Source organism: Ambystoma mexicanum, chromosome 1p, assembly GCF_040938575.1.
Source record: "Ambystoma mexicanum isolate Mex_15411 chromosome 1p, UKY_AmexF1_1, whole genome shotgun sequence".
Lineage (NCBI taxonomy): Eukaryota > Metazoa > Chordata > Amphibia > Caudata > Ambystomatidae > Ambystoma > Ambystoma mexicanum.
Window position 1 is genome coordinate 803,327,051 of NC_090921.1, and position 23,748 is coordinate 803,350,798.

General features: G+C 45.5%; 1 protein-coding gene across 1 annotated transcript in view; it reads left to right on the forward strand.

The window, feature by feature from the left end:
- CA14 (carbonic anhydrase 14) overlaps positions 1-23,748 on the forward strand; it is a 329,457-nt gene that overhangs the window by 196,239 nt on the left and 109,470 nt on the right. The window contains exon 4 of the mRNA XM_069652164.1: positions 10,467-10,609. Within this exon, the coding sequence (XP_069508265.1) occupies positions 10,467-10,609 (143 nt within the window). The remainder of the gene's footprint in view (positions 1-10,466; positions 10,610-23,748) is intronic.

Consider the following 23,748-nt stretch of genomic DNA (forward strand, 5'->3'; position numbering starts at 1 on the left):
GAAATGTGTACTTTCAAAGCCATCTTTTATAAATCCGAAATGTTTAAAAAAGATGGCCTGAAAACTAGTCAAACCGTAGGGTATGCACACACATATATAAATGTTATATATTTGTGTGCTTACCTTACTATGGTTTGTGTACTTTGCAAGCCATCTTTTATAAACGTAGAAAAATGTTACATATTTCTATGTTTAGAAAAGATGGCTTGCATAGTACACAAACCATAGTAAGGTGGGCACACAAATATATAACATTCATATATATTTGTGTGTATACCCTACGATTTGCGTACTTTTTAGGCCACGCCCCTCCCACAAGCCACGCCCCCAAATGAGCCCCCCCCCCCCTCGATTTCTTACCCCACTTAAAGCCCTGGGTTCAAGAGTTCATAATGTTTAAAAGGGCAGAGGAGGCGGGCCATCACGTTGCTCAACTCCTTACCTGCAAAATGACTTACTCAATGTATGACCATTACATGTTTTTTTTTATAAAATATAGCACGGAAGAGGCGAATGTCACAATCCCTTTGCACCACTTCTTATTAAGCAGACATCAACATTTGGTGCAATGTGTCTTTATTTACTGTACAGTGTGTTGTGTGGCATGCTGTGTGTGTGTGGGCTCTTGGTTCCATCGCTCCAGCCTTTTAAACGGGCCACTTGATGCATTTCACACTAAGAGACCCTCTAGTCACAGCTGGAGCCAGCCAGTTTAATGCATTATTCAAGACGCCAATGGGAACCGCTTTGAAAGTCGCCCGAGCCATTGTGCCTCCATTTGAGAAGGCGACGAGGACTGTGCGGTAATTGATAGGCGATGGCAGATTTTGGGTCCTTAGGCATTGTGCCCAGTGTCCGTTTCCATGGAGTAAGAACCAGGGTGCAAACCTTTCCAGGGCGCACAAAACACATGCAGACAATGAACCGGGCATGCAGGCCAACTGTTGCAAGAGGCATTTAACATATACACACATTCCGTGTACACAAGAACAGTGTTCATGGCTTATCATTTCCAGAGGGATGGGTGAGTTAAACAGAGTGCTCTGAAAGGCCAGTATTCCCAGGGAAGAGCCGTTGACAGGCGTATGCAACCACGCGTAAATGCAATGTGCGGACGCCGCATGGCCGAGTAAGGGCTCGAAAAAACGGGAAACTCCTCGTAATGGGGGCATTCTGCAATCCTGCTTTTCAGATAAGGTGCCCGAAATGAACTCAGCCTCCCTCCAGCCCCGAGGGTTTTACAGAGTAGTATAAGGACTCCCTGTGTCCGCCGAGCCGGCTCAAGGGTCGATCAAGTGGTGCGGTGGCACAGGCGCGCCGCAGGTAAAGGGCGCCGCCAGCTCACACAATGTAAAGTGTCCCTTCGAAGGAGGGCCCGAAATCACGCACAGGGCACGGGTAGGTAGACCTGGGGCCGCCACTGCCTATCCGTGTGTCTGACGTAGACATTGGATTAGGGTGGCCAACTTTACCATATAGTTTTACAGGACACTTTAGATGCGGTGGCGCTTCAGAAGTAGTTTGTGGAGTATGCGATTCAAGGTGGCACCATTTGCCCCCCCCTTTCCTCCAGTCCCCTCCACTTTAATGGTACTTTTAATCGCAAAAAGCCTTTTTATATAAGCAAAGCACGCAGACAACTAAAAATACTAAGGGCTGTTCTGCGTAAAGGAACTGAGCAGTTAGGTTTCCTTTCCAGGCCCGTTTTGGGATTTCTTCGGCCCCTCTGCAACAAAATACATGCAGACCCACTAATTGGGATTTGTATGGAAATCTTCAGAAGTTACATGATGGAAAATAACATTATAAGGAGTGTCAGTCTTTGATGCTCTTGAGCAGTGGTAGCCACACATTTCAGGCCAAGCCCAGCATCATTGGTAGTGATATTCATAGACGTTTCCATGAATAAGCCGAGAGACACATGACTTTATGGTATACAATATGTGACTGCTCACTGTTGTCCATATGTAACAACTCTAATGTTTAGTAAACCATGAAAGGGGTGGTTTAATATCAAAAGCTATGCACTAAATCGCTTACAGGGAATCCCAATTCTGGCAGCTCAGTTGATGTAGGATTTAATGATTTGCCCAGGATCACACAAATTGCTTAAGTGGTGAAACCAGGAATAGGACTCGGTGTGCGATTTAAGTGCTTGACCACATATCTTCACAGTCCCTCCCACAAGTATTTGATCGGGTTTAGGAGTCAAGAGATACAATAATAATTAGTTGTAAGCAATGCCTTAAAAAGTGAAAACAATCTCATAAGAAACTAAACTATATATATATAATGGTAAGATAGCCCAGTGGGTTAAGCACTCGTTGGTTTGATCTGCAGGTCTTAGGTTCAAATCCTGGAATAGTTGATTCAGGATTTCATCCTCCGAGGTAGATAAAGTGAGCACCAATTTCGTTTGGGTAATAATAATGTATGTAAATATGTAATATTTATATAGTGCTTTGATCAATAGCGCTATATAAATAGGGAGTTGTTATTATATTATTATAGAACATGTTGAGCAAAACAAATCAGTGCAGTCCATAGTCTGCTGCGGAGCTGGAAGCCTGAATCACAAAAGGTTCGCACAAAAACACGCCATGCTGTGCCCCGGGCTTCCGGCGTTGCGCCACACAGACCACCCAAGGCGGGGAGAAAGAAGCAGCCGGAGGCCGGAGCACACATCAGGTGAGTGGGGGAGGCAATGCAGGGGGCCTTGCAGCAGTTGGGGATTCCGGGGGTGAGGAACCCCCAGGCATGGACCAGGAGAGGGCCTCGCACAAAAAGTCGCACCCGAGGAATTGCTGCCTTTCTGTGCTGCAGTCACAGGTGGGGCCTTTTGGGCTCGGCCCATAGACATAGAAGCATGAGTGTGGGCTTATTTTCCCCATCCTGAATGCAAGATCACAATGGCTGCCTAGAAAGGCACGCAGGCCTAAACGCAGCTCCTTTGGGGTTTTAAACGGTTTGCAGTGAAAAACCAATGTAGAGCCGTTAGAGGGAGCCTGCTTCCGGCATTACTCCACACAGCGCGTAGCATTGCGCCGCTCCTCTCCCATTTATCACTCACCACTCACACGTCCTAAGGGAAAGAGTCCTTCAGCAGGCACCCCCGTGATGGACCACCCCGGCCTCATCCCTCTTGCTGTAATGCTTTGTTGACACAAAGCACCCCAGGGCCGGCCGCGCTGTGCTCCCCTGTCTAATGTCTTCTTTGCTAAGCTGGGGAGGTATTCGACAGCTAATACTGCTTCAGAGGAACAATGCAGGGCCTTTAGCATCCCGGGCAGGCACTGTGAGGATTACAGGACAAAGCCCATGATAAATCCTGCAAAATACAGGACGGTTGGCCAACCTAACTGTTGGACACGTCAACCCTGCTGTGTGGTCAGCGAACAGAACTAGAGCATTGCCCTGTCCTCTCACTCTAGTTATAGTGAATTTATTACTCTGTATCGAAGCCTTAACTGCCCTTTTGTCCACAGTAACAGATAATAGCAATGTTCTGCCCTGGCCGATGCCTTCCCACATATCCGTTCTGTTTAGTTTAACTGCAGTGCCTCTCAGCCCTCCTTTCTAATGACTGCCCTTACTTTTGAGGCGAGCGCCACCTCTGTGGCAGGCACCCTTGTTGCCACAAATTAGCTGCAAGTCGGCCCACCTCCTGCTTCCCAGCGGACCACCATAAGGAGATGAATCACCCACACTCTTGTCGGTACACCCCCTTTCGGCGCGCCGTTTCGCCGCGGGCCGGTTCGGCGCTGCCATTTCGGCGCAGGAGCCTTTCTGGCGCCGCCGATTTGGCGCGAGGAACGTTTGGACGTGGCTGACATTGGCTGACGTTTGGACGTGGCTGACATCTAAACTCTCCTCCAACTTCCCCCGCAAGATGCCACCTCTCTCCCCCCCTGCCAGCTAAAAGCTCTCTCCTCCTACCCCTGGCAGCTACCACCTCTCCTCCCAGCTACCACTTCTCTCCTCCCCCCCTGCCTACTACCACCTCTAACCCCCTGCCCACTACCACCTGCCACTACCACCTCTCTCCCCATCCCAGGGCTTACAGCCTCCAGGCACTCGCATTCTTATATGCGTGTCGAATTTGTAAATTCGCTGGAGGTAGTGGCCTTGCGTTAAGTTCTCTACCCCACAGTCTTGCAGGCCATGGTTTGTGGATAAACTGAACCTTTCTTTATTTCCCCTTAAAATAAAAATAATGCGGTATTTTGCAAATACAATAAAATAAAAAGCTTTAGCCCAGCCACAAACCATGGCCTGCAAGATTGTGAGGCTTGGAACTTAACCACAAGACCAAACTGGCCTTGTGCCTGGGGCGGCAAAAGTTACATATTTAACCCCCCTGATTGAACAGTCCAATAAAAAAAAAAAAGCATTTGGGCAATACACAATAAAAAATACTGAACCACGCAAAACAATCAGAATATCCCCGCCGCGCCAAAAGATCCCCGCGTCCAAACGTCACAGTGCCGAACTGGGCGCGCCAAAATGGGCGCGCCCAATTGTCTCCTGCGCCGAATCAGTCGCGGCGAATCGGCCGGCGCCAAACTGGTCGCGCCTAATCGTCCTGCTCCGCACTCCTGCTGTTTTTGCTTGTCTCTTTGGAGACCGGCCATCCAAAGCCTGCCGGCTGCATTTGACCCTCTGAGCACCTTGCCAAGTCCAAAGTGCAGTGAAAGGGGATTGGATTTCAGGGTGTGGGAAGTGAGTGGATATCTCCCAAGCAATGGTGGTTGATCAGTAGGAGGCGGCTGTGCGCCACCACTTCACTTTTTGTTACCCTCCAAGTCGTATAAAACACTAAGTCACTTGTATCAAGGAGCAGGTGTCTTTCACTTGCTTCAAATTACAAGAGTGTGTGTGTGTGTGTGTGTGTGTGTGTGGTCGTGCAAGAGAGCTTGTTTGAATGAGTGTGTGTATGTGTGAGTGAGTGAGAGAGTGTGGGCCTGCTTCTTTAGTGAGTATGTGTTTATAGGTGTTTGTGAGGGAGCTAGAAAGGTTGTGCGTGAGTAAGTGCATGAGTGTGTTACCTCTTAAGGCATTTTTGAACCAGCCTCTTTTGAGGAGGCTGCAACCACTACCCACAGAGGGAAGTGTACCTGACAAAGGAAGCCAACCCTCTCTTAGTGTATGTGACGTAGTCAGAACCACAACGCTTAACTCTATTGTAGAGGTAGTAGGTCAATACAAGGTACATTTAGTCCCCACACATCTATAAAAATACACTACACTGATATGCTGAAAAAAATATATATACTTTAAGCAACCCAGTTTAAAATAGACTAAGCATGAACAAAAAAAAACAGGAAAGTCTCTAGAATTGCTCTCCTAACCCCGATAATAGTCTTGGGTGGATAGCTCAGGGGCAACGTGCTCGACTTGGAAATCTCTGGGTATTAAACGCGTTATAAATAACCTATCATATCATTATCTATATGTGTGCCCTTTAACAGAGCTGAGCACTAACATAAAATAACAAGCAGGCAGGGAGCACCAGAGACCATAACAAATAGAAGGCAAGTAAGTCCCCTATGTTGTGTCTGCACAATAATGTACAGTGTCCTAGAAACTCAACCCAACCCTAGGATAAGTGGAAGGGCCTAGACCCGTTGGAGAAAAATACAAACACAGATTTTACCAACAGGAAAAATAGGTTAAAAATCTCTACAGCTTAAAACATGAATAATTCTCAATGCTTTAGACTCCCCGGGCGTTATATAAGTATTAATGCACAGTCACATATAATAATACAGCATAGCCACAGAGAAATTGAAACAACTGAAACCCCTAGCCAAAAGCTTCCAAGAATAAATAGAACATTTTAGCAACAATTACCTTCCTTATAAACATTTCAGGGCAAAGTATACACGTTGTTAGCAGGAATAGTCACTGTGTTGCAAATACGTTTACCATGCAAGAAATACAGGGTGTGACTTTAAAAATGGATAGAAAATCATAGATAAGTGCACAAATTATGAAACATGTTTCAGATCTGACTGAACCCCTAAGGAATCCAGGAAAAATGTCAAGGGGCAGGTAAGGATCAGGGGGCCATCTTAAATAATCACCCACCATAGGATCTCAAGTTAAGTACTGCTGTCAGAGGCTACGCCAAAAACGGCTCCAGCAGCCTGAATCAAACCAGGGAGTCACCGGCTCTTTTCCTTAGATGCGGCTTTCAGGATTCGGTTGCCAGGGATTTGAATCCTGGGTCAGTGATAAACGAAGTGACCCAGAAAGGGAACACAGGCTCACCCCACAGCATTGACCTTCAAGCCAGAAGTGAGAGGGATCGTCCAGGAGCCTATAGCAGCCTAAACCAGTTAGGACCAATATGTAGACTGTCATTGTGGGCTCACAAGGAGCCAAAATGCTCAGAACAGCAATTATAGCCTATCTCGTGGTCATATTGACAGAGGAAAGCCTTGAAACCCAAAATGACAGCGATCAGGATTTAACCAGCCCTTTGGTGGCCCGAGGACTACTAAAGAGGTACATTGGGCTACCAGTGCTGTAAAATGGCTTGCTCCTCTGGTGAAGTCAAAACTGAAGTATAGCTGCCAGCAAACCACTCCCTAAAACCTGTGTAGGCCTAAGGTAAAATGTTTAGGCTTCGAGGCGCCCCGGAGGCCGAACACCTTAGGGGCGACTAATTACCATATACCTTATGAAATATAAGAAAGGGACATAATGGCAGGTAGACTTCAGGAGAAGTCTCTCTGGGCACCAACAAGTAGCCCTGGAATTCCACAAATTCTATCCTTTAACAGTGTGGGCGTGTTTGCACAGTGACATGTTATACAGTTGAGCTCTTACGATCTACGTGCTTTGGTCAGAAATACATTGTTGTCAGAAATGTGCAAATGAATCTGTGATTTCTATTGAACACCTTCCTTTTGCTTCTGTGGGGGTCATCACACACACACCCTCTGTTATGTTCACGTCTTTCGATGGGTGAAGCTGTGATTTATGCAGTTTATTATGGAACCCCCGGCACTGGGGAACTCTTCAGACATAGTCGGTTTCCTCAGACTCTCCGGTGATGGAATGTGGACAAGACAGTAGCACTAGAATGGGTAGGAGAGTCCTTTCACACGGAGCATCGCCAAAATGTTAGCAAAAATCCAAGTGGCTGACTTCAGGCCAAACAGAAAACCTTTGAATTCTAATTGCTTTTTTCAAGATTTCAAATATTAGGAACGTCTGGTGACGTGTCTGATGGGAATGGTGACGTGTCCATGAGATCCAATAATAAGTGGAAGCTGACCAGCATGATACAAGGAATAACCATTTGGAGATTTTACGTCTTGAAATGAACTGCTCGTAAACATTGATCGGCCAGATTTTCTGCAGAACTACAGAAAAGCCACCGGTCAAATTGGGAACCAGGAAGATGATTAAGCAGCTACCTTTCTCCTTCTCCTGGCCAGGCAGGGACACCCAAGTGCAGAGCTGTTCTGTTGTCCAGGAAAAGAGGCCGTCCCTAGAACTCCAAAAGGGCTGAAAACTCGACGTTCCGCTTGTGTGCTATAGCTAACACCCAAATATGTGACGTAGAGGCAAGCCCTTCCTGCTTGAACCATCTAGCATGACTTCCTGACTCGTCGTAGTCCGGAGCTCTTGATTCCTTCGGAGCGGAGTAGAGCTCTTATTGGACAGGTTTGCGGTTTAGCTGGTTTTTCTTTAATGTCCATTCAGGGTTTGTCCGTTTCCTTCCAGAATGATAGGAAGAAAGTGCATTTGGAGGAGCTGGTGGTGCCTTTGGTGTTCCTCTCAACACTTAACAACTTGTTCTTTTTAAATCATTTTTGGCTACTGTCCTCCAGTAGTGTTCAGAGGCAATCAAGACCCCCACGGGAGCTGTTCAAGGCCACATTGCGTTGAGCTGAGCTCCTATACCTGTCACACAAGTTGAGGTGTTTGTTTTCGGTACCCGATGCTCCAACTTTCAAAAGCATTGCAAAAAGTAGCTTTCGGTAACCAAATCGGAATTTAAAGGAAGAATTCAAAACACAAAGATCGCTACCTTCAGGAATACAGATAGCAGAATTTCAAGTTCATTATCCCAATGATAGGTAGGCTAATGGAAGGCATTACATGGTTGTTCTTTAAAGTGACGTTGATGAAAGATATACCCTCCAATTTCCATACTGTGGTAATAGTGACGACAGACGTCAGCCGTCAGCATGCTGCTGCTTTCAGGCACGTCCAGGGCAAATGTCTAGTAGTTTGCGAAAGGTCACTTAAACACATCATAATGGGCAAAAGCGGGACCAGATTCAAGGCCTAAGTGGAGCTATCATAATTTATGGGTAGAAAAACCCATATCCCTCTCTGTTCCTCAAATTGGGTTGGCGGAGGAGGGTGGACAACAGTCAGAGGAACAAAGTGTGCATCATTTTTCCACACTCTCAGGATCACTCCCACTATGATATGATAGGTCATTTATACCCAGAGGTGTCTAAGCGCAGACCCAGGGATTGAACCCGTGATGCTTTGTGTCGTCTAGCTTCCAAAGCGAGCACATTGCCCCTGAGCTATCCTCTCGGGATATCCTGCGCTGAGATTTCGCAGGAGCTGTTCTTCAGGTTTGGCATTCCATGGCTGAACCTGTTTACCTCCCTAGCAATGTGTTCATCTTCATGTTTTGTACAAGATTCCAGAATCCTGAGGTCTTGGGTAAGATATAGAGATTGATTGGCTTATGGCATCTTTATATGCCTTAACTTATATGTTATGTTACATTATTCAGGTTTGTCTAAAAAGAAAATTAGGTTTCGTGGATATGAAAGAGAATAAAGGGGAAGGGAGTGTTTAGAGGTCTAGAGGAAAAAGGCAAGGTGTTGTGCATGACTGCTGGTGCCGGTAGAGCTAGAAGCAACTGACACCTGTGTGGGCAAGTTCTCTAGATGGTTTGGCATCACTGATGTGTGCCCAGAGGTCTATGTTTCCAGATGGGAGACCTAAGACGGCAGAGTGTCTGTGCATTGTGCGTGGGTTTTGGCAGTTGGTTGGAGAGGTGTAGAGTTTTGACTAATTTGTGATGGGCAGAGGTATTTGTTTTAGTCACAGTTTGTGTCAGTGTGTTGGTGAGCGTCGTTGAACTAGGTATTTTAGAAGTGAGGTTTTTAGTCGGTTGAATTCTTTGAACAGATCGGACGAGCTAAGTTTTATTTGCGTGTTTTGTTCATTTTCCTGCAAATGTGTTTCTGGTCGTATCTTTTGAATCCCGCATTCTCTGGCGGTGGCAGTGGTGGCTCCAGAGGAAGACAAACGTGCTAGCCTGGGAGAGCTAGCACATGCTCTGTGAAACTGTACAATCTGCATGTGACTTAGTCAACCAAAGACAGACATCTCACCAACGCTTCTAAGAATCTGAAGCCAATTTATGAAGATGAGCCAAAGATCAGAGCGATGCTTCATCTACTGTCACAGTGGCAGAACAATGCCTCTTACTAAAGAAAAGATTGTGACCTCATAGCCACATTGAGGGTGTCTGGTCAAAGGATCGACACCAAAGGATCGAAAACCAAAGGATCACATTTTTTTAAAATTATATATTTTTTTGGGTTTTCGTTTAGTGAAAAAAGTGGTTTTTACCACAAAAACGGCGGTTGGGGGGGGACCCAAAAAAAAAAATGTAAAAAAAAAAACAATTTATGAGATCCTTTGGTTTTCGGTCCTTTGGTGTCGATCCTTTGACCATTCGACCCTTTGGTTGTCGATCCTTTGACCTACAACCACATTGAGTGGGCTGTATACGTTCCACCTGTATTGGTTATGCTTAATAATATGACAGAAAAAAGTACAATGTTTTAAAAAGCAAATCAAAGAAATGGGGCACGATTCTTAGAATCTTAGAAAGTCATCCAAGTAAAAAAAGCACAGAGGAGTTTTTTTCTCTCATTTGTGGGGTATAAAGGAATGCCCAGGTCACCTTCTTTGCAAAGAGGACCTGTGCATTTCTGGGAAGCTGTGCGCGTGAGTGCCAGGAGCTCATTTTGAAAAACACAGGCCTTTAAGAGGCCCATGATTTTGAAATGTTTAAAAGTTTTAAAAAAGAAAAAAGCATGTATAATACAAAACAATCATGAGGGAGTTGGCAATGAACCACTCATGCATTTCACACCCCCTGTGCCCGTTACAAGGGGAATGCTTCTGTATATTGTGCATTTTAAAGCACATCCCATTTGTGAATTCAGGGTGCACCATGAAATGTGCAAGCCCCCCGATTCGTGCAACTGCTTAAAGGGAGTGTAACATGTGCAAAAGATGTGCGCATTCAGATGCTGTCTGAGCTTCTTTTGGCTCAAGTGAAGGATCAAAGTACGTTTTGAAGATCATGCCACTACAGCGTAGGATTAGTGAACCCTGCCTTATTTCTGAATTTGTTGGGTGTGTTTGTAGCGTTGTGCCGGTCTAGATTTCATCCAAGGTGTTGTGTCTTCCAGTGGAGATGTCCTTACCTGAATCTATGTTCCTGCGTGGCCTACCAAAGAGATACAGCGCCGTCCAACTACACCTACACTGGGGCAGCCGTGATCATCCTGGCGGATCTGAGCACCAGCTGAATGGGGAACCATTCCCTGCAGAGGTAGGTTTAGTGTTGGCCAGCAAGGCTGTAGGATTTTGTTTGGAACCCTGGTTATTTCAATTCGATCCTGTCCTATTTGTTATGTGACGCCTGACAGCAGGTAAGGGCCACTGTCGAGGTCAATGTAGTCTACCATTTGCCTGTCTCCATTAACACTGTAGACTCCACTTAAGGATAAATGTGTCATTCCCATCAGGAATACTGCATATTGTAACCAGCATTACCGCAGGTGGTATTCTGAGGAGTCTGCTTTGACTATTACATTCTATGTAAGTACATGATATTTAGGAACATTGGCATTCATACCAAATGATTTAGGTACAACTTAAAAATACATTTTTAAATACATTTATTTTTAAGTTGTACCTAAATCATTTGGTATGAATGCCAATGATCCTAAATATCATGTACGTACATAGAATGTAATCTGATCACTATATTTACATTGAATTTCCCCTAGGAAATATAAATCTATTGAGTATTTTTAGCCACAAATAGTGTGCAGGGGACGGAGTTCCCAAAGTGGGAACTTAACTCAGATAGGTTGTAACCCAGGTATCGCATGGAGGACAGTCTTTCAACAGTTTCTGCCCCCACGCACCATCGCATCACCTCAGGGTCCTTGAGTTTAGAAAAAATCACAGCCTTAGACTTGGCGCTAATTATTGTCAGATTATTCAATGAGGTATAGGCTGCAAAGAGGTTGAGTTTGCCTTGGAGGCCCTGTGGTGTCCGATCAAAGATGATAATATCGTCCGCGAAGGCCAAGCCATGCAATCTTAGGTGACCCAACCTTCCCGCAATCAAATCCTGTCTCTCCCACAAGTGGTCAATGTCACACAAGTACAAATTGAATAGGGTTGGTGCCAGAATGCAGGGAAACCTGAATTGGTTTAGTAACAGCCCCCTCTTTGTTGAGATAAATCCTTACAGAGGAGTTGTGATGTAATGCTGCCATTAAGCAGACTAGTTTACGGGGTACTTTGAGTTTCAGTAGTTTATCCCAGAGCCGCTGGCGCTACACACAGTCAAAGGCTGAGGAAAGGTCCAGGGCAGCCACATAGATGGTTCCCCCCTGAGAGGCCTTGGCTGAGAGCAACAGATGTTTAATCAATGTAGCATTGAGGGGAGTTCCAACCTGTTGCCTGAATCCTACCTGAAAGCGTGAAAGAATGTTAGCCTTCGGTAGGTAGGTAGGTGTTCAGGTCTCTGAGCATCAAGGAGGAAAACAGCTTACAGGTAGAGTCAATCAGGGCAATGGGCCGAAAGCTGGCTGGATCGTGGGGATCACCTTTTTTAAAGTTATGAATAACTATGAACTACATCAGTGAAGACATAAAGATGTGTGCCATAGATGGAATCAAAGCAAGGTTTAAGCCATCCCGCCCAAGAAGTCAGATCTTTTTTCAACAAGAACAGGGGAAGCCCGTCGGGACCCGGTGCCCTAGAAGGCTTACGTTTCTTAATAGTCCATATAATATCATCAAACGGCCAAGGGCATGGGTTCGAGGTGTAACTATTTCCCTGCTGGGGAATAAAATGTACCCTCGACAAAGGCAAACCCAGGTGTGTTCTAGGATTACATCAGACACCAATAAAGATGCATCACCCCCCCCCCCCCTTAGAGTTGCTTATCTTCCAGAATTGTCTGCTGTCGTCCTTTAAAAGCAACTTCCGCATATGCTGGTTATCTCTAAGGTGGAGTTCATATCTTAGCAGGTTCCTGTGACGTTGGCACTCCTGCCTCTTCAGCCTAACAAATTCCTCTGTAGAGCCTGCTGATTCTGTGATTACTTTTATCGCTCGCCTTTTGTTCCTCTTTGAGTCTCTTATTCTTTCATGGGATCCCTTAGGATGCCTAACTCTATCCGAGGTGATCCTACTTATACAATCCCTGATACTTAAATCCAAAGGCCTCAACTCTAGTGAGGGTGAAATACCTCCCCTGATGTCTTGACCCCCAGTTTGTACTTTCGGAATTAGATAGTTCCTAAGTTTATTGTACATTTGGAACTCCCAGAGGCATGACCTCCCGTTTTTTAGATGTGTAATCAACGTTTGGGCATCACAGACATCGGTTATACGTGTGATCTTACTGATGTTAAAGAGAATGATAAGGTGATCACTTACCCCTGCATCCAACACATGCAGGTAGGTAGACCTTGCCTTAAGCGAAGCGGAGACAAAAACATTATCTAACCAGGATGTAGAGGAACCCCTGTGCCAAATGAAAAGATCTTCCCTGCTAGGGAGATCTACCTCTAAAAATTGCAGATCCCATGAAGACATGAACGAGCCCCAGCTAGAACCCCACAAGGCCTAGATGTTTCCCCTCCTGTTCTGCCGGGCTTGAGTCATTGGTTTCATCTCAGTTGCACAAAAGGCATTAAAGTACCCCCCCACCCTACAATCATGGCGTGTTGGAAACCCGCCGTTAACCAAGAGTCAAATGTCTGAGACAACAGAGTGAAATGCAGAAATGTATTGTTTCATCGGATTCCAATCAATATTTACTAGCAGTACATCCCCAATCGCGTCCACAAAGGAAGCAGGCACTGCCAAAATTCCCTCGCCTTCAAACCATAATGAGGAGCTGATCAACAGGCTGGTGTTCATAGCAATAACCAGACCCCTGCTCATCCTTCCCATAGCCCTATTGCTCGCCGGAGTAAACACAGAAGAATACCCCTCGAACACAAAAGATGACGTAAACATAGTTTCTTGTAAGAACAGGATATTAAATTCTCTAATTTCAGCTGAGTTGTAGAAAACATTTTTTAATCTGCACAAGTCCCACAAGAGAATCCTAAGGTCATCAATGCTTCGACTATTTCGGCCATGCTGTTAGAGACACATGGGGCTTAACGACCCCCTCAATCCACGACCAGTCTTGAGGATCATTCAGGGTAATGGCTTGTATATTTGCCAGAGCTCGTGTGGTAATAGAATCCATCGTTGAGGGTAGTGGCTCAGAAGTCAGTGGTGGTGCCTACGTAGTTTTGATGTCAAACAAATCACAGTCCAAGGACTTCAAAATCCCCCTCTGTGACCAAACCAGATTCAACAGAATCTCAGAAAAGAAGTGTAACACCATGCGATAATTTTTTTCTCATTGACAACGCAATACATTTTGTGTCCCCTGAATGAAGAGACCTTAAAAAAGGTATTTCCATAAATATTTCTAGCATCTTAGACCTGTTTAGTCACCATTGTTCCTCAGCTCCCATCCAATTATCTTCGATGTGCCCCACATCACTGGTGTACTCTCCTGCTGAAGAGTCCCAGTTGGACCATCAGGGGTATTGATCATGGCACAATCGATCTGAATATTACCATTCATATCTCCCCCTTCATTAGTTTGAGCATGGATCAAAGCCCCAGGATCATTGGGCAGGCACACTGCAAGAGCCCCAAGACTAGATTAAGTGGTCTGGGGCACATGTGGCTGGGATACCTCCTCATCCCTTGACCTCTGTACCTTGGTAGAATTAGGCCGGGTTACCAGCGCCTGCACTATCGTTCGGAGGTCTTGGGGCGGAAGGACGGGTTTGATCTTGCCAAGTAGAATAATTTGATGCCATGCCATTTGCGCTTGTTTAGCTATGTGTTGTTGAAAGGATTGGTTTATATCCACAATGAATCCTAAAGATTTTGCTGAGTTGCGAGATATGTCTGTCCAAGTCTGCACCGTCCGACCACCTTTGAGTAGGAGTCTGCATGATTGGCCCCGCGCCTACTGTACTGGCTGAAATTCGAATCAGATTTTTAACTCCGATTTGGAAAATCATTCAGGGAATGGCGCCTATATATTTGGCTAACTATGTAAGATGCAGGGTTCTGAGATATGCTCAAACATTTTGAGCCCATAAATGATTTGCACTGCACAATTTTTCACTCCTTGCAATTTTGCAATACATTTCTTTGCTACACCCAGATAGATAGCTGTGGTATCCTGGTATGACTGTGATGAATGGCTGAGTGTGTGCAAGGGCCTCCTAGAATGTTTAAGTGGAGCTTGGAGTGTGGGCGGCCTGAGGATTCTAGAGAGTGATGGTTGGGCCTGGGAGATGGACTGGGAACCAGGGCAGAGGCTTATCACCTACTCTCCTACCTCTTATGACTATGCTATGTAACCAAGAAGAATAAAGCCCGTTTTCTTTTACACTAACCTGAGTCAGCCTGGTTCCTGCTCCCTGTCATCACTGGCTCAGGATACATCAATAGCTGCCCAATATAACACACCAATAAATAGCTGCACACGAGCTGGAGCGTATGCTCCAGCGCGTTTTCTAAGATCGAGCGGGAAAGATCTATTGCAGGAGGCTAAATATGCTAAACAAAAGGCCACTGGGTCAAACTTATCGGCACCTTGCGCTGTCCCCTTTGCAATGGTTTTCCAATCCTAATTCTTAACTGCCACCCTGTGCAAAGTTTCAAGACTAGATTAAAAACGCATCTGTTCTCTTCTTTTTTTATCACTTCAATTTAACATAGGGAGAGCACTGCTGGGTCATGGTGAGGCCTGAACTGTTTTTATGTTTTTATGTAATTCCATCTTGATTATGTTTTAATTCTAATGTATGTGATTGTATTTGTGTAGCGCCTTCAAACTGGTTTCACTGGTAAGAAGTGTGCGCTCAAATATTTGTTCTATTGTATTCTAGGTAGTTGCCTTTAGGGAAGCAAGTGTTTTAGAAGGTTACTCGGGTGATAGGAGGGAGAAGTCGGTCCATGGTTGTACGGATCGCAGGGTGACTGTATTTCCCATTCTTCTCACCCACGCCCACCCTGGATTGGTCTTGCTGCACAATCCTGCCCTCAAGGAGGAAATCATCCAGATACCAATGTATTTGATTTAAATCGGCACATCTTGTAAAAGCCCATTCCCATATGGACTGAAACAACCCCTTAACTGCCGGGCTATGCAAAAAGGACGAGCATACTCGTCCTTGGCACTTCACGGCACATTGTCATGGTGCATCCTGTGGGCAATGCGCTGTCCACTTCGTAACACTGTTTCACCAGAAAATTGAAGTTATCGCGGTTCACCAGCAAGAGTCTACAAATGCTGAATTCTCACTATTTGGAACAAGATGTGCGTACTACGAGAATGGAGAAACATGTATCCGCTTGTTAGCTTGACGTCTGAAGCTGTTGAACCTGTGGAAAAGATATTAACGTTATCAAGATGGATAGAGGTGGCGTGACATACAGCCTGTAAAAGATTAACTAGGACTTTCGAAATGCTTATGAGAAGTTGCATACAAAGGGAAGACTGGTTGTCCACAATGATTTCGATGTATTTCTCATGGACAGGAACGTAACAAAATTAACAACGGAAGAAAAAGAGAACTTGAACAAAGAGATAAAGATAGAGGAATTACAGTTGGAATGTTGCAAAATCCCCAGGCCCTGATGGCTTCACAATGGGGTTTTACAAAGTTATGCCAGCGGTGGTGTTTGAAGCTTTTAAAGACGTGTTGGAAACGTTGATAAATGCAATGAGCCGTCATTAACTCTAGGACATGCACATACCCTCATTCCTAAAAGGGAGGGAGAAGGAGAGTTTATGGACGAGTGGTTATAGACCAATTAGTCTGATAAACAGAAACTTGAAGCTGATAACCCTTGACAACAATGCACACGATATGATATGATATTTTGTTTATATCGCGCCCATACACAGGTGTTTCAGAGCGCAACCAGGCAAAGGAAGGGGGATCAGGGGAAAAAAACAAAAACAAACGATCTTACTAGGCCCAGTGACATTGAGAACGCGCAAGTACATGGGAAAGGGAAAGGAGGAAAGTGCAAAGGAAAAAGGGAGGGGGGAGGGGCAAAGAAGTGTAAGGCATAGGATAACTATAAGTTAGTGGATACATAAGTGAATAAATAAGGTGATAAGAGCAGTGATTGGTGCAGCCAGTGAAGGGTGCAGTGCAGGGCAAGTCAGATAGGGTAACATCTGATAAGTGCAGGAGACGAGTGGGGAGATCTGTAAGGGTACAGATAACGGGCCCCAGTGCAGGGGTGGCCGGGAGGCAGTGCCGGAGGATGTCCGGGAGGGCAGGTAACTGAGTGAAGGGGGCCCCGTTGGCAGGTGAGGCAGTGCTGAGAAGAGAAGGCAGATCAACATGGAGAGGATATTCAACAATGCAAATTAAAGTGTTTAATACAAAACAAATTGTAGTCTTAGGTGCAAAATAAGCCCAAATCTGGGTCCAGAAGAGAAAAACATGCCGAGAGGATCTGCCTGAAAATACAGCAACTAAACAGCTATGCACCCTATTATATGGTGCCTGCACCCCGATTCCATTCTTTTTATTTTTATTTTTTTAAACATTATTTATTAAATACTTGACAGGGTAACAAGTGCAATCAAACCAATGACATCATACAGGGCGGTGTGAGTTTGTACAATGACCACATTTCACAAGTATGTCACATTGTGCTGCTATATTATGGAATGAAACATTCATTAGCGAGTTCATGCCTAACACATGCTGTTTCCAGAGATCATGAGGGACCGGCAACAGGCTGGTTGCAGGGAGATCCGGTGCTCCTCCGTATCTGATGCCCAGGTGAAATCGCGGAGCCATTGTTCTATGGTAGGGCTAGCGGGTCTAAGCCATAACAACAATATACAACGTACTGCAAGGAGCATACAGAGACTAGCAAGTTTACAGACAGTTCCTTGAAGCGATGAGAACTCATGGAACAGGCAGTTCATAGGGTTTGGGTCAATAGTACGTTCAAGCATCCCAGATACAGCAGTACAAACCCTTGTCCAGTATTCTGGGGCAAGCCCAAACCATGTGGAGGCAGCCTGCATCGTTCATATGGCATCTAGGGCAGTGGGTGAGCGGTGTTGGGACATGGTATGAAGTCTAGCTGGGGTGTAGTGAAACCTCTGCAGTACCTTTAATTGAATCAGGCGAAATCTAGCATTTAGGGAAACCTCCCGAGTCTGCATACACATGGCCTCCTATCTTTCGTTCGTTATGTCAGTACCTAATTCCTTGCCCCATGTCTCCCGAAGCCTACTAAGCAGTTTGTTGATCCGGTCCTGATGCTTCCTATACAGACTAGACACCACCCCAGTGGGTACAACACTTCTCATCATAAGTGCTAAAAGTGGTTCGTCCGGGGGCTGTGAGGGGAACTCGGTCCATGTGTTCCTACCTGCGCGTCGAAGCCCTGCATCTTGCAGCCATCGGGAGGACAGCCCACTTGGGTGTTTATGTAGATCAGGCCTTGCCAAAAAGGAGCCCATTTCATACATGTCGCCCAAGGTAGAGTAGCCGTCATTGGCCCACCTGGCCGCAGCAGTTTCGCTTATTTTAGGGAACCCTAGGAAGAGGTTCTGCAGCGGTAGGTCTTTGTGAAATGGGTGAGGGTTGCCGGTCTGCCTCCTTATCTTGTCCCATGCCAAAGCCCTGTTGGCTGCTGGGCTGGGCACCCCAGGATCTTTCCACAACGGGGGTAGTACCAGGGAGTGGAGATCTCCGGACCCAGTCGTATGTCACTCAATTTTCACATGTGGGAGCATCTTTAATTTGTAAACCCTCCATCAAAGCCGCCAAGTTATACACCTTCTTAAATGATGCTCAGTCTACTAACCATTAGGCAATGGGAATTAGAATGGAATTTCCAACCCACTCCAAACATGTGGACCAATATGTGTATTCCTCGTCAGTAGCTGCTAATCTAACTCAAACTCATTTCTTTATCTTACATCACTCATTTCTTAATCGAGAATCGAAAAAAAATACTATTAATTCATCCAATAATTTTTGGTCTTGTCATATATCTAATGCTGATTTCTTTCACGTAATCTATAATTGTACATTTTTGCATTCTTTTTGGCCAAAAAGGTGGTTGGTCCTGCAAAAGATTTTTCATTTTCAGGAACCATTGTCACGTTGCAATCTTATGATTGATCCTATTATGAATCCGTCCTTACAATTGATTGAATCGCCTTGTTTATTTAATTTATTTATAAGCATTGCATTCCATAACATTACCACTAATTGGAAAGTCTCCTCCAAACTGTCATATACTATCATATACTATGTGGTGGAATTTCATCTGCTCTATCCATCGTATTGAAGAATGTCATGCTTTTTCTTCTAATTGTACACACTAATGTAATAAGAAATGGAGCATTTTCCTACAATCTGGTGTTTTACTATGCATTGCTGTTATTACGCTATATAGGTATAGCTTGCCCCCTGCCTTATCTTTCCTATCGTATTCTGTCTTCTGTGTCTACCCTCTCAAATTACAAAATGTTATGTCGTTTTCATCTCATATTTTTATTGTTCAAGTAACATGCTTAATAAAAATGATTAAACAAAAACATGTTTATATTTTCTAAGAACATGTATACTGTTTCATAGAAGCATACTTGAAAACATGATCTAATGTCAGTTACAGAGAAGTAATTGATGCTTAAAGTAAGTAGATTATAAAAGCTACTAAACTAACCCCTAAACCTCGATTTACCACTGGCAAGGTCCTATCTGGAAGGTCAAAATCTGCTTGTTTAAGTTCGCAGATATGTTTCAAGTACCAATAAAGGGCAGTATGGGTCATTGAAAGTTAAAGACTGGGGAGTGAGCAGGGCCCGAGCAAGCTGCAGAGCCTCGAGACTGTCCTCCCTATTAATTCTATTCTTCAAACCTACTGTGATACAGCACAACAATGGAGAAACATCAATGCATCAAACAGCCTGGGAACATGAGAGGCTCTTAAAAGCTATTTTAAACAACTCTCTCCCCAACCTACACAGCTCTGCAAAATGTCTGACACTATAACGGAGCTTTCATCATGATGTACTCTTACCTCATAAAAGAAAAACTGATAGACACCAGGACCCCTCTGCACACGTCGTTAAGTGGTCTATTAAAGTACTACTGGCTTGCTGCGTCATAGGGAACCAAGCTACACCTCACTGAGGAGGCCCAACCAAGGCCGAAACATGTCTGGGGTTGCTTGTGTTTCTGTGCAGAGCGGACCAGGCCTAGCAGTTCGGGCTGGGCTGCTCCCATTAGTGGCAGTACCCGACTGATTTGCATATGGCTGGACCCAATGGCGTAGACGGGCCAAAAAACTGTAGTGTTGAAGGTTGCCCAGAGCAATGCCAGTGGTTCAGATTAATTCAAAACCTTCCACCCATCACTTTTTTGGTTTCTATTAAAGTACTACGGCTATCTAAATCCAGACTAATGAGGTAAAAGAAAACTCTCCCTCCCTCAGAGCCAATGACTTTTATTATTATTATTATCATTATTTTATTTAGAGAGCACAGACCTAGCTTTGAGAAGCAACTGAGCCCTTTGCGGAGCTATACAACAATACAGATGCATAACGGAGCTCTTTACAGACATATATAGCAGTACAGATGCATAATGGAGTGCTGCTCAGAGATAACAACAGAACAGATATACAAGGCGGGTAGGATACAGAGAGGCACAGAGGAGGGGTACAGCTGTACCGGGTGGTGGGGAGCAGAGGGGCGGGCCGCGTCTAGCGGGTCAGCTGGTGCAAGGGGCAATGTGATGGCCTAGGTGTTGAGAAGAGATTCCTTGAAGATGTGGGTCTTGAGTTCTTTTCTGAATTTTAGGAGCGTGGGGGCGAGTCTGATGCTGACGCCCATGCCACCCTGATGCTGACGCCCATGCCACCCTGATGCTATCCCTCACCATCACTGTCAACCACCAGGTTGGTAGTAGAAAACAAATGAAATGGCCAGAGATGAGGGGACTCCTATGCAGTCCGGTGTGGTGAGGAGCAGGCAAAGATAGGGGCCAATGCGTGGGCATCCTGCACCTTTAAAGCACCACACCTGGAATCTGCTGATCGCACAATGCACCGCACGAGCCAGGCTTCCCGCATGGCCAAACAAGCAGCCAAGGTACATGCCATGTATTGAAGAGAGGACATTTTGTAAGTAATCCAATTCAAAACATCCTCTCCACGATACCTGGAGCGTGAAAGCGGTCAGGCCGGGCGAGCGGTGGAGGAGGCTAAGTGGGGACTGGTGAGGGGTGGGTTGGGGCTAGGGTGAGTGAGTGGAGTGAGCATTGGAGGGGGAATGAGGTGGGAGGGGAGGGAGAAGTGAGGAGTGAAAGGGAGAGGCAGAGGTTCTGGGGGTGTACCCTGAATTTGGCAAGCAGGGTGGGGGAGCTGAAGGAAAGCGTGGGGGATCCGGTTATGTCCCCACGAGCGGCCAGGGAGGGATAGGGAGTTGGGTGGGGAACATAGTGGGGAAATGAATCCATTGTGCAACTCTCATTGCACAATAATCCCGTCGCAAATTGCAAAACGGATTATATTCACAAATGAATGTAGGATATTCTGCTAATTCATAGCCATTACAAGAGAGAGGGAGAGAGAGACAGAGAGAGAGAGAGAGAGAGAGAGACAGAGAGAGAGAGAGAGAGCATGCGCGCGCCTGCGTACCCCCACACTGGCCTGGCACGCCCCTGCCTAAGGTGCTGCCTCACAAATGGGGATGTGGGGTCCCATTTGTAACGCTTGTCTTGAAAGAAACTTGAAATAATATGGTAACTAGGTAGCGTGTGTGGGAGTTTTCAGATGCAGCCATCACATCTGTAATCAAAAATCCACTTGCACCTATTTTCACAACTTGTTGAAGATAATGGTCCATTCAAGAGATGTTACAATGTATTTACCCGGCCGAACGCAGCCACTACCTGCAAACGTTTGGCACTAACACAAGCATGGAGCTGGGACTGACCAGAGGGGCTCCAGGCAGGTGTTCAGCGGCGTTGGCCTTCCAGGAGTTTTCCTGGCTAAGGGGAATAAACCTCCCGTTATCCCCAATACTCCCCAGGGCTTGCTTTACCTGCATACCTCTTGCCAACTGCAGGTACATTTTCCGCTGATACCTCCTGCAAATCCTGTGCATGGCTGTGCTCGTCCACACATGCGTTAATGTATGTGTGCCTGGTGTGCGGTCAACAAAGCCCAAGTGAGAGATGTTACAGGCCCGCTGGACTGTTTTTAACGTTTCCCCATAACATACACGATGCTTAAGGACTTGCAGAATGTGTTGGCATCAATAACCATGGCTTGTACAACATGTAGACGATTTCTTTCCCTCCATTTTTATAAACATTTTTCATTGAGCCAAATGGAAACGAACTCTTAATAGGTCATTGTAATGTTCCTTTTTGGGGTATTTGTATAGGGAAATGATTTTTGGTGTTTTTATCCTTCTTACTTTCGGTTTAACTGGCAGCCACATAAAGAAGGACTCGGCAGTTAATTGCAGTCAATGTCAAGGGAGGCGATGGTCCGTTAATGCTGCTGTCTAGGGAGGGCTGCCAAACGTTTCGGGATTGCGTCAGGTCCAATGGAAGTGCGGCTTTAGAGAGCGGATATGTTGCCCTGGCAGGACCGAGACTGATCCTGGAAACGGCATTGTATTTGTACGACGTTTTTGTGTCACGGATCAGAGAGATCAGGGGCAGGGATTCAAATATAAACAGAAAAGGCCCTATTCACTGCTGGGCCTGGAGGAATGTGGTAGTTGGCAGATCTGTCGTAAAACTGCTTAACAAAGAGGAAATAGGGCATTACAAGTAAATATAACTTAGTCTGCAGAAAGAAAAAACACTCGAATGGTGGCTGCACGAGCTCTCTGGCAGTCCATTCTAGAACGTTCGATCGAAACTGAGGTGGGAGTGGGAGGCAGAGGAATGTCCTACGAGCTACAAATAGCACAGTGAAAGAAAGAATACCTCCCACTCCACACCTCATGAATGAGACCTCATTTACAATGTTTTATCAAGGCTACCTTTATCTTTCTGGTGATAAGGGCTTATCTCCAGAAAGATAAAGGTAGCTCAAAGAATGGAAGTCATTTAGCAGTCGCAACAGCGACCCCTATTGTTCTATAAATCATGCAGTGTTCCCAAGCCTGCTGGCTTTCTCGTCTCCTGAGCTGAGAGAGTATATGTTTTCGTGGAAGGCAGGGCGAGTGATCACAGTCGTGGTCAGCAACCCTAGTCCCCTAATATACCTCATCCATGTACTCAGCGCCCAATCAGAAACTAGAATCAAGGACTAACAGACCCAAAAGCAATAAAGACACTGCACATCAGTTCGTGTTAAGGAAGGCTGAAACCTTTTTTTTTGGTAATGGAAAATGATGAGGAAAAGCCCCTTGATTGAATACCTGCTACTAAGCTGATGGTGACCTGAGGGAGGGGGCTTCCCCTCTCCTTCGACCTGGCTGTCGCATCCTTGAGCTCTCCCGGCAGCCACCTAAGGGAATGAGAATTGTCAACAGCGCCCTATCAGCCCCTGTGCTCTAATCCCATTCTACAGTATAATTTCTGATTCATTCAGGTGGAAGAGTATACCCCACTCAGGACGGTCGAGTAGGTGGAACTACGTGACCTATCTGGTACTATCACACAAAATTCATACCACAAACAGGCCAAGTGAATGTCGGGTCCCCCACTAGAGACACACTCACATGTTGGCCTCAACCTTCCGCACAGCGTTCACAGGGAAAGAAGGCACGGACACAGCGGAGGAGTTGCAACAGGCCATTACTCCTTCATCCATCCAGTCTTAAGCCCCTTCCCTTCTGCCCACCCCGCTCCCTGTGCCTTCCGGCTCCCGCCCGCTCCATGTGATCTGGATCACGAGGTTCCAACAACATCACAGGGGGCAACTCACAATTCTACTTGGTTGGCTGGCATTATGCTTTTTGGCATGGAGCATTCATAAAGTTTGATCTGATTAGCAGATCTTGCTTTCAGAAATAGTATTTATTGCCTGTGTCATTTCATTGGTAAAAATCTATTGGTTGGCATAGACTTTTATTTATAACAACACAAGAAAAGCATATCTTGCCCTATTACTATGAAGGGTTGCCCAAGCTTAACAATTATACTAAGTACCCAGTCAGGATGTCCATAAAGTAAAATGTCCACCGTTCTGTGTCCAAACCGATTTCCATCCCTTACACTTTTAAAGTAACTTAAAGACAACTGGGTGTCTCGTTAATCCAGAAGTAGGGCCCTCTTTTTCTGCACATGGACTCCCAGGCTCAGTTCTTATGAAAGAATATTCAGTTTCAATGTCCACTTTTTGTCAAGATA